Consider the following 12,116-nt stretch of genomic DNA (forward strand, 5'->3'; position numbering starts at 1 on the left):
TGGCACCTGATCCCACCTCTGATGTTTCGGAGGTCCCTGTTTGCTCTGCTCCTATTTTGAATTATTCTATGGACCTTGATACTGAATACTGTTCGTTATCTCCATATCCTTCCTAAAGCACAGGCATCTTCTAAAGTTATTTAAGGAATGTTTTTACGTTTTGTATGTATCACACAGACTTGTCAAGTCGGCATACTTAAATAAAACATAAATAAAAAGTTTATTTAAAAAAATATGATTACGTATTCTTACACCAACAATGCATACAAATCATTTTTCAAAAAATCTCTATATTTACATTTTACATTTTGGAGCATCTTAAATTTACTCAATATTTGAATTCCTTGCTTCCTTATATCCTTGCATTTTTACTAACGCCGCTGGAACATCATTGTGACTTCACGTTAACGCATGTTTCTCCTTGTATATTTCTACGCATGAGTATACACGAAAATGCTATTCAAATCAATTTCACAGTCGGCTTTGTAGAAAAACAGAGCAAATGTGAATATTGTAGTTTACATTCACAATTTTATAAAGTAAAAGACATGAAAGTAACATTTACCCATGTTACAATTTCCTCTTTCTCCCGATCTGTCCATTTTAAGGGGAATTGTCTCCTCTTCCTTGTGCCCCTCTATATTTAAAAAAGAAAAAATGGAATGAAAGGACAAAATACAGAATGATTTTAGTGTCAATTTAAACTATATTCTTTTTGTTATTTCCGTTATTGACAAACGTGCTATCAATAAAAGTACACGTTTGAATTTTAGACGCATCAAATAATATTCAGTTTAATTAGACGAGTGTGTTAATAAAACAACCAAATACGTCCTCATACCTTTGTTTTAAAGTTAGCTACTCTATTAATTTGATAAACTAAAATGTTGAAACCCACTAAGAATGTGCAAACGAAATTAATTCAACTTCACACTACTGGACGAAAAAAGTGCTGAGAATCCCAAATTTTACTGATAATGTTTGATAATTACTGATACGGTGCTGTTCTTGCTGATAATTACTGATATTTACTGTAATTATTACTGTTGTTGCTGATAATTTTAGTTGTTGCTGATAAATACTGATAATTACTGTCGTCTTTTACTGTGGAGTCTGATAAATACTGATAAATACTGTTGAGGTACTGTCGCTGCTGAGAATTACCATTACAATTAAGTGATAGCCGATAGGGCAAGGTCTGTTCTTTAGTTGTGTGTTTTAAAAGTCATGCAAGTTATGATATTATACTTATCGAATTTTTTTATGCATGAATAAAATTATTTTAGAGAAACAATTGCAATGAACCATACAAAATTCAGAACTGAAGTAATTATAACATTTATTAATGAGTGCGATACACAACGTCATGTTTCTGGCAAAATTCATACATTTAAGGTTTTTTTTCCTCGGATTAAGCGAAGTGGAGTTTTCCTGCATCTGAATTGTGAACAATTAATGCTAATATAATTTCAAAAAAGTGCTTCACTAAACAATCTTTCTCTTTATATTTATATGATTGTATATTTTGCACACTTTTTTTTCAATTAAAAGAGAAGTCAATTTCTCGTCTACGTATTTACCGGTCCCAAACCATCGTTAGCAGAGATTCAGAATTCAGAATTGAAAATACATGTGACCACCTCCCCCGGGATATTCTTTTATCTGATAAACAAAATTTACTCCCCGGCCTAAATTCCCTTACTTCGCATTTAATTATAGCAACCTACATTTTTTTTGTTTAGTTTCTTATTCACGCATGCCTTTTAGACCTACTGTTTTGTATAAAATCACCTAAATTTTTTATGTTTTTTGTGGTCTATGTATACTAAAGTAAAATGGTAAAAAGATTCAAATAAATGATTGATTGATTGAAGAAATATGCGTAAAACTAAAAAATGAAATTAAATACTGAAGAAGATAGATCTTTGAGAATTGAAATAATAATGGAAATAAGTCTGTACAACGTACTTGATGTACATGTATGTATCTTTTTTTTCATTATAGTACCAAAGTGTTCTATTCTAAATATTTTTTCTATCATCTTTATTCGTCATCAAATTCAATATTATGGAATTTTTTTTTCGCGCGACCATAAACTTTAAGATTGTTCCAAAGTAGAGAGTACATGTACAGTGTACGTAGTCTGTTTATTGAAAACACCGGTAGCCGCAGACGAAGAACAATAGGTAATTAGTGCCCATTGTTACGCTGACCACTACAATTTGCATGGGATATACAAGTTGTACCCCGTTCTACCCCGGGGCTGAAGACATGTACACAATACAGCCAAATCACAGGTCGATCACCGATTTCTGATCAATTGAAATCAATTTAAAGGTGATTTCCTTTCAACTTTTTACCATGCAAAATTAAAATCGATCAATTTGATCATATACTAATAGTAACATATTAAATTAAGTCTCATTTCAGTTCTTATTTCCCATTCCATAAAATCAAATTAAAAAAATTAATGATATTTCAAAACTGATTAAATAAAAAATGATTTTGTATTTAAATTTTAAGAGACAAACTAAACACATGTACCTTTATACTAGGGATTCTTAACCTCTAATTTTTAATCAGCTCACCCCATTTGCCGGTTACACATGCATACAGTGTGTACTTGTACATATGTACATGTGGAGGAGTTTAATTCTTGGACGATCTACAAACGTCTACATAACATTAAAATAAATGAATAAATAAATAGATTATTAATTAAAATCAGTGCCCACAGATTGAACATATTCAAACCTGTTTTTTTACCTCTTAGTTACTTTTTAAAAGGGATAAAATTTCTAATTTTCGAGCAAATTTTCAAATATTTCGACGAAAAGAGACCAGAAAACTGAACACTTAACAAGATGAATATAATTATTTTTCTCTATGATTGTTTACGAGAAAAAACAAAACAAAATGTTGTCAAAAACTCGACCAGTTGACCTAGTGAAAACGGAACAAATCCAACTTTTCTAACCTGCAGGAAACTTTTTTTATCCCGATTTTTTCCCATCCATTAAGATTTTTTTTTCTTTATTATTGAAAAAAAAAGTTCATCGATCTCCCTACATAATTTTCTTGGAGTCGGGAAAGGCGGCGATTGATCTTTTTTAAGATAGCATAATTTTCTTTTTATTTACAGTTTATTTTTCAATAAGATCTTATGCAAAAGTAAAATTCCATTTTTTTTCTGCAGTTAATTTTTTTTTATTAATTCTATTTCTATATATTCATTCTATTGATAATTCATTTGATTATTGTCAAAATTTTCACAAAGTTAACGTAATGTAGAAATTGAGATCAGCATACATACATACAGTCATGTAATCTTGCCACAAGCGGAACATTTTAAAAAAAAATATACGAAAATTTTGCCATGACAATTCAAGTAAAAAAAAAAGTAATAATTGAAGGTTTTTATAGCCCTCTGTTTTATTTTAAACCAATTACCAGGTTAAAAACAATGACCACAGTAATTATCAGTAAATCTCAGCATCGACAGTACCTCAACAGTAATTATCAGCAATTCTCAGCAACGACAGTACCTCAACAGTATTTATCAGTATTTATCAGACTCAACAGTAAAAGGAAACAGTAATTATCAGTATTTATCAGAAACAACAAAAGATATCAGCAACAACAGTAATAATAACAGTAAATATCAGTATTTATCAGCAACAACAGCACAGTATCAGTAATTATCAAACTTTCTCAGTAAAATTTGGGATTCTCAGCACTTTTTTCGTCCATTAGTGTCAGTTAATGGTGTTCAAATTTCTTTATTTGTGTTTAACAAAATAAATATCTGAGGTAGAAATATTTGTTAGAAACTTCTATTAATGACTAATTATTCTATTTTATTATATGTCAGAAAAATATATTCAGTATATATTTATGCAAAAGTCTTTACCGCTCAAAGTCTTCTGATTTCCTCTTCTGAAGATGAATATAAGCACACATACTAGTGTGAATACTATTATCAGAAATACTCCTATTACAAGGATCCAAACCCATGTATTAGTTCCATCGATATCTGGGATGGGTTTTTTTCCTAAACCTGTATTCAAAATGGTCGATCCCAAGTCGACGTGTGTTGTACCTTGAGTTTCTGAAGTTCCAATGGAAGCAATTCTATTCAAAAGCAAAAAAAAAACATTATAATTCTAATTGAACCTGCGTGAATTGTAAATAAGTATATCCTGTATATTTTGTACTTCCTAAGAACTATCATATTACAGGACCTTCTTACGATTATGTGATCTTTGAGCTTTAATTATGAAAATGTATGTAAGGTAATTATCTCTAACTTACCTTTGAACAAAAGTTTTGTTTTTTTTACATTGATATGAAATGTTAGAAGTAGGGGGTTTCTTTACCTTTGACACTTTTCGATATGAAATAGAACTGAAGTTTAACAAAGTCTAGTGAAATAATCTGTGAGTTATAATATGATTTTTTATTTATTATTTTGATATATTCACATACCCTTCATTTTTACACAGAGGCTCATCAAGAAAACATCTATTTCCAATAGCTAGACAACTTGGATCTTTAAATGAAATTATTCAATAATATAAAAAAAATAAAAACCTTTCGAAAACATATCATATAATTAACATTAAGTCATAAGTATACGTATTCAGAATAAGTCAGTTTTGTTTTTTACAGATATTTTTTTTTAAATTAAAACTTCTGGGAGTGCATATTGATGGTTCATTGCGCTAGAATCACCATATTGACTCAGTTTGTAAATCTTTGACATATAAATTATATACGTTGCGCAAAATTAAAAAATTCCTCCCCTTACACACAAGAAAACTATTCTATAATGCATACATTCTGCCCTCCTTGAATTATTGCCTAACTATTTGGGGTAATGCGCCAGGTGCTGGCATAGATAGAGTTTTTAAATTGCAAAAAAGGGCAGCCCGTATTATACTAGATGTGGCTTATGATGCCCCTTCACTACCATTATTCGAAAAACTTGGATGGCTGACTATTTACGAGTTGATTGATTTTCATAAATATATATTACTGTACAAAACACTTCATGGTATGGCACCTACTTATTTAAGAGACTCTTTTGAATTTATTTCTTCTAGTAGTTAAGCTCTATGATCTGAAACAAACTATGACCTTCATCTACCGAAATATCGAACAAATCAATTTAAAAATTCTTTTCATTATTCCGGTGTTCATTTATGGAACAAACTACCTTTGTACATACGTTTTTCACAGAATTTACACATATTTCGTAAAAATGTAGAAAAAGTCATAATAACATGCCGCAGCTAAAATCTCCTGAAATCTATATGTACTTGTATTTTTACGTCATGTTGTATTATTTATTATTGTACAATGATTTCATTATTGTATTATTGTGAACATGCTTAGAGGGCCCCGAGGAAGACTAGTGCATTGCACTAATCGGGTCACCCTCTTTAAATAAAGTATTATTATTATTATTATTATTATTATTATTATTATTAATATTATTTTTTAATATCAAAGTGATTTCTGTACTGTAATTGATTGCAGTGCTTTTTTTATAGCGTCATAGCATTATTTTTCATAAAATTCAATGATAATAAGAAGTTGGATTAGCAGTCAATATTTACTGAAATACTGTAAAATAACATATTTTCGTGGGGTCAAATTTTCGAGGTTCGAGGAAAAAGTATTGGTTTGTGGGGATTTGAAACCGTGGGTGGATAAATGTGTAGTAGTAATACATATCAAATTTTACATTTCGTTGTGTTCATACCTCGAAAACAAAGAAAATTAAACTCCCATGAAAATAAGCGATTTCACAGTACCTTAAATCTTTTTAATTTTGAAAAGCAATATTATATACTTTAATTTAAGAAAAACATGATTTTTATTATACGTGTAATACGCACATTTAAAGATTTCATTACTCCAGTACTGCTTATCTGGACACCCATTTCTAAATTGTTTGCAGCTGTAGGCTTCAACAAGGGACGTTGATTTCTTTAGAATCAAGCAGATGTCTAAAAGAAAATGTTTTATTCTATAATGTTTTAGATGTATTATCATTATAAATTATAAATAAAGAAATGTCGTGAGACAATTAAAAAAACGGAATTCTCTGTTTACACTGGTTTGTACTTATAACAAAGGAAGAGAAAAGTAGCAGCAATGAATTAAATAATCATGATCCTTTATTAGGTCTCTTTTTGTGGCAAGGTTGCAAAAAAACTACAACTATAGGATTCGCTTATAATAAAATTAAAAACAAAATTCAATTTAAGTTAATATGGCAATATCGTGCATCAAGATAAAAAAAAAACTTCGACAATGATGTATCACAGTGTAGAGTACTTACATGCCGCATTTCATTACAATCAGACTGTTTTTTTTCAGTAGCAGTTTCAAAGAATTTCACAGAAGTTGCATGTACTATTTTAAGTAACCATGGCAACACTGTTCATCGAAATCAAAACCGCAAAAAGGAGAAGCATTTTGAGAAATTGTTTACACACAAACAGAGAGACGAACGACAGACACATACTACTAGTGCATAAATTCTTCTGGTCGCTGACCAGTAGAGATAAAAAACATGTTTTCACATACAAATGTAGCATCACATCGAATTACAAGGATTCAATTAGTATACTGAACTTTACATCATAATTATCAATGATTTAATAATGCTATCAAAGTTAAGCTCTAAATTCTCCTAAAATAAGATTAAATTGCCAGTTATTTGTTTTACCCTTTTCAATTGGAATCCTTAAATATCTGTAGCAGAACTCCAACAGCTGTGTAATGTTCTCGTTAGGTATACACATGTATCCATTACTCTGTGTACAGTTGAGGTCAGATGACCTAATATACCATTCTGATAGGTTCCTGGGACATGACGTTGTGTTGTACACGGGGAATGAATAGCCTTCCAGCTTATCCTTTGAAGAAGATACAAAATTTGTATATTTTTCATCACATTTTTTTCCAATCTTTTAGTTTAACATCATTTAAGGGAAAATATCAAATGTTCATAGATGTCATATTCGGCCATCTTTCTATGAATTAAAACATACTAACACAAATACATGTGCTTTACTTTTTTATATTTTCTACTCAAAAATCTTTTTTTTTAAGAACAACTGCTTCAAAACTACTAAATTTAGATGAAATCTTTCAGCATAGTGTGGATTTAATTTCGGTCAGAATGTTTATCTAAGGTTATAATAGTAAATTATTACTATATATAAATGTCCTGGTTGTCATGGTAACAGAGTGTTACCAAGCAAATTACATTACAGAGATTGGGCTTTCTAAGGGGTAAAGTCTTCAAAATCATATGTCAGTTTTGAATATTTTGTATATTCCCAATAACCAAAAAGAATTTCAGTTACATATACATGTACCATGTCTATATTGGATTAAAAAATTTTCATAAAAACCCTTACAGAGATACGACAGTTGTCCGTAAACTTCGTGAACAACATTGATAATCACTAACAAAAATTGATAAATTATATGAAACTATTATTTTCATTAAATTCATGTTTCATTTTATTAATAAGCAAAGCACAAATTGATATACTTTTATCAGATACGAAGAAGACACACATTCATTCCCGAAGCACTTAAACGGAAGTCCTCGACGTCACTTGACGTCAAAGCTTAATATGTGTTACTTTTTTTCAACGCAGTCACCGTTTAATTCTATACATTTTTTATATGTCGCATTAACTTGTCATTAAAACTACGAGGGTAGTTAAATAAATAATGTCCTGAACTGTAAGACATACAATACAGATATCATATGACATTAAACTTGACTTTCTGTCATTATTGAATCTTTACTGAATTTATAACAGTTTATGTGACAACTTTTCATCACATAGTTTCATCGTGAGAAGCTGGGAAACAAGGGCTATTCGAGACAGTGCATTATAAATGAATGGTAAAGAATCAGTAAACTAGAGTGAAAATAAAGGCTACATTAAAGCTGCTGTAAAACTTGTTAAAAATCCCAAAGAAATATTCACTGAAAGATGTGAAATTTACAACAACTGATGCCTGTTTTATAGACAAATGAGCAGGTGGATTTCAATAATAAAAAATTATATAATGGGCATCAAAAATGGGTACCCTCCTTGACAACAAAAATTATAACAACTTATGTACTGTTTGCCAAATTTCAACAAATAATATTTGATGATGTATGATTGACTTTAAGACACATAGCAAATTTGATAGACATCATATCGGGAGTAATTTACACTGTTTTAACGAAACGTTTGAAAAAAAAAAAAAAAGATTGGTACTCAAAGATTACCCTTTATTTTTAAAATGAGTGAAAACGACAGCGTGTAGGAATGCCTAAACAATTATTTTAAAATATCAGTATTTGTAGTTTCCACGTTTTTTTAACATTCAAACAGATAATCGAATTTGAATCTATTGCTTAAGGTTATCCGATCCTCAGGTTCTGAAAATCAGGCATTGAGTAATTGAAAATGCTCACAAAGATGTCTCTAAATTCTCAAAGTAAAATGTATTTACCCATTTTTTTTTAACTTCTCCTTTAAATTCAATCATTTTATACAGGGAAAATTAGTAAATTTCAAATAATTTTTCAGGAAATGCGATTAGAACTACCTCCTGCATATTTTCTAATTGATAATTGATCAAGAAATACATTTTAGGAATAAAAAATCATAGGTATCCAGGCTTTTAAAGAAAATTGCATGATTTTTATACTTATTCGGTACTTTACTTTCTCCTACTTACTTCCATTGTTTCATAATGTATAGTGTATGAAGTGTTTCCTTTCAAAGAAAACACTGTAAATCACTTTTAATTTCAAATCATGCAAATCACTTCTAATTTCAAATCATGCTTAAAAACATTGGTAACTAAGGCTAAATAAAAAGAACTTTCATTTTTTTTTTAAATATGCAAGTTTTTCTTAGTTTTATGAGGTACAAAAATCAACTTTTTTAAAACCGTTTGTTTAAATTTTAAAGAACATTGAATCATATGAAGAGGCATAAAGTGAAAATTGTTGCATAAAAAAATTTCAATTTCAAGCTTTATTTAAAGACTTTTGAATTAAATTGTAAATTAAAGAGTTAGCCTTCCTGGCTGAGGATCGGATATCCTTAAAATCATCAAAACAAAATTTACCATAAGATGTACTTGATAAAAACGGCGAGGGTCTGACAAAAGCAAAGATATTGTTGTTCAAGTTCGTATTCGGGAAGACAGTTCAATATCTGGAGAAGAATAGAAAGCAATTCTTTTGCAAAAACATCGAACGGTTTATTAGAGGAAGGACCCAGAATCAGGAATCCACTACATTGAATTTCTTCATGACAGCGTCCAAACCCGCATGCCCTGAAGAGTAAAGGGGTTTTCGGGATAAACAGAAAGTTATTGTTTTTTTCACATTAACAATATTTGCAAGATCTTTGACCTTTTGACTTCTTTCTATTACCAAACTTGAAAAAAAAACTTTTTAGAAGGAAAAAACAAGTCCAGGAAATCATTGGATCTGCCATTTTCCAGTATACTAAGGGTCATACCCAAAAATTAGTTCTAAAACCAATCAGAAATTGGATAAAAGATGTTACGGATATGTGTTTGAATTAAGAGATTAATAAGTAAAATCATAAAGACTAAGTCATTGAAAAGCGTCGTTTGCTTCTTTCTGAGCACCGAGGACATTATTTATTGAACAGCCCTCGTACACTGTTCCTACCGTCCGAAAATTCTAACTGCCACTTAAATACTAAAGAACAGCTTCCTTTATTATATTTTCCCGACTGCATGTTTACAGCATTTATGAGTCTCTGTTGGTGTTTTTCCGATGTCTACGCAAAAGTTTATCACTGCTCTCTGCTCACCTTTTCTGAAAACGTCTCTTTTTCGAACAATGCCGATCCCGTCTTAAAAGATTCTGATCTCGATTTCTCAGCCATTTCGAGATATACAGTTATTACTATTGTAAAACTCAAAATGTAAAAGTCATCCAGATTTCCATAGAATTTTACAAAATACAAATAAAGCGATATATAACTTTTTTTTTATAAATCTTGCTGTGCTCTGGGTAACCATCCCAAGTCTAAAGTACTGTGTAAAAATATATTTGAGAACGAGTTAATCTGATGTGGATACTTAAAAATTCTAAGGAACTCTTGGAAATTTTGAAATCACAAAATTTTACCAAAATCAACAACATGAAAATGTACACGATTTGTCCACTTTATGTATTTATGACAATTCCCACAATAAATTAATGTCCAATTTTTTTATATCATTGACAGTTATTTTCCAATAAGAACGGAATTCGTAATTCTTCTTAACTTGTCATTGGTCATTTGCAATTTTTTAAAATATGTGATTGTACATTCAAGTACTCTGAAGTTGATATTAAAAAGACAGTTTCTAATTGACCATGTTGACAATATATATCTTGTTTTTCGAGACTAGGTCTTCCAACAGTCTACTGGAATTTCCATGAATACAATAATGCGCACAGCTATTTACAAACCGTTTTGTATTCATATGAATACAAAACGGTCTGAATATAAAATTTGTAAAATTTGTTCAAAATTTTAAACGTAAAATGTCGATACGATATATCCCTTTGAGCTTGAAGTAAAAGACACCACAGAGTCTGGCACATCTGTTTCATATTTGGATATTTTACTAGAGAAGGACGTTGATGGTAAGCTAAGTACAAAGATTTAAAAGAAACTTGATGACTTTAAATTTTCAATCGTCAAGACACTTTACCTTTTAATTTATGCATCAATGTGAAGAAATTACACAATTATTTGTTCAAGGAATTTTCCTTTATTTCCCAATAATAATAAGGAGCATACGGCGGGTGTGCCAGAGGATACTAAGTCTTTCAAAGCACCTAATCCTACAGGTACTTCTGATGTTTTGTAGGTCCGTGTTTGCTCTACTCCTCAATTTGCATTGTTTTGTGGACTTTTCTTAGCTTGAATACTTCTCGTTATCTAGTCAAATATATTTCATCTTGAGGAAAAGTGAAAATCCACTACTGGCAAATATACATCCTTGCAATGCCAAAAACATTTTTTTTAAATGGGATAAATTGTTACAGTTCTTTGCAGTGTAACCATAAAACAACGTACCAGTGGTTTAAACTGATCTGTTTTTGCTGCTTTAGGAATTTAATTTCTATTTTTTAAGAACCATATAATTTGATTCACCTTTAATAATACTTATTCGTAGGTACTAAAGTTGAAAATTATATATCTATAAGTAGTTTAATGTAGGTTTCTTCTCCAATTTGTTGTATTTGAAGATTAATGACATTTTCAAAGAATCAGAGACAATATCATGAAGTGATGGTGTGAGTGAGATTATATTAGAGGCAAGGTCAATTCAAGGTCATAATATTTTCCCTGGACATAAAGAATAAACAATTACTGTAGCCTTTCATAGGGTCCCTACTTCCATTTCAAGAGATTGATTTTTTTTTGTTGCATAAAATGATACTACATGTACCAAATAGGGGCTATAAGATGATATTACCAATTTGACAAAAGTAATTTAACTAAATTGCATATTTTCTCTACTATTCCTAATGAGCTTCTTATATTTGAATTTTTCTTATTTTCACATGTAGTAAAGTTATCACATAAAGATACAAAAAAAATTAAATAGTCTAGTTTTGATCGTTTACAAAAAGAGAAAAAATAATTAGTATGGACTTAAAAGAAAATGATATAGTTACATGAAATTTGACAGTTTAGTCCTTATTGTTGATTTATCTTGCACTTAAAAATTTGAAAATCTTTGATTATATTGTGTAAATGTAAGTTCAAATTGTTTTATACACAATCTATAATAATTTTGAGAGGCAGAAAGAAGATATCTTCATACGCCACCATTCCGCCATAAATATGGTCCCTGGCAGTTTAAGTTGTACATTTGTGATAAGAAAAGAACAAAAAGGGGTCTTTTATTAAATCTCGTTCACTTCAATATACGTATAAGTCATATAAGCAAATATACTATGAATATTTCACCTTGCCACAAACCAGAGAAGAATACTACCTTAATTACGCAAACAACAGTTGTTATGGTTATAAAGAAGGGAAAACGTT

The 12,116-nt window shown here is 30.0% G+C and overlaps 1 protein-coding gene and 1 long non-coding RNA gene across 2 annotated transcripts in view; both read right to left on the minus strand.

Annotated features, from left to right (window-relative positions):
- The window catches only part of LOC134244637 (uncharacterized), a 44,822-nt gene extending 40,591 nt beyond the window's left edge, over positions 1 to 4,231 (minus strand). Inside the window, exons 1-3 of the mRNA XM_062726894.1 lie at positions 4,215 to 4,231; positions 3,911 to 4,131; positions 566 to 637 (exon numbers count right to left, since the gene is read on the minus strand). Coding sequence (XP_062582878.1) covers positions 566 to 637; positions 3,911 to 4,131; positions 4,215 to 4,231 — 310 coding nt within the window. The remainder of the gene's footprint in view (positions 1 to 565; positions 638 to 3,910; positions 4,132 to 4,214) is intronic.
- A 254-nt stretch (positions 4,232 to 4,485) lies between these two features.
- Positions 4,486 to 6,920, minus strand: LOC134244638 (uncharacterized). Its single transcript, XR_009987261.1, has 3 exons — positions 6,737 to 6,920; positions 5,901 to 6,011; positions 4,486 to 4,549 (listed from the first exon to the last, which is right to left on the minus strand). It is a non-coding gene; the product is annotated as an uncharacterized LOC134244638 (long non-coding RNA).
- Positions 6,921 to 12,116: the final 5,196 nt, after the last annotated feature.

This window comes from Saccostrea cucullata, unplaced genomic scaffold, assembly GCF_032062105.1.
Source record: "Saccostrea cucullata isolate Sc308-1 unplaced genomic scaffold, CSIRO_AGI_Scuc_v1 ctg2420, whole genome shotgun sequence".
NCBI lineage: Eukaryota > Metazoa > Mollusca > Bivalvia > Ostreida > Ostreidae > Saccostrea > Saccostrea cuccullata.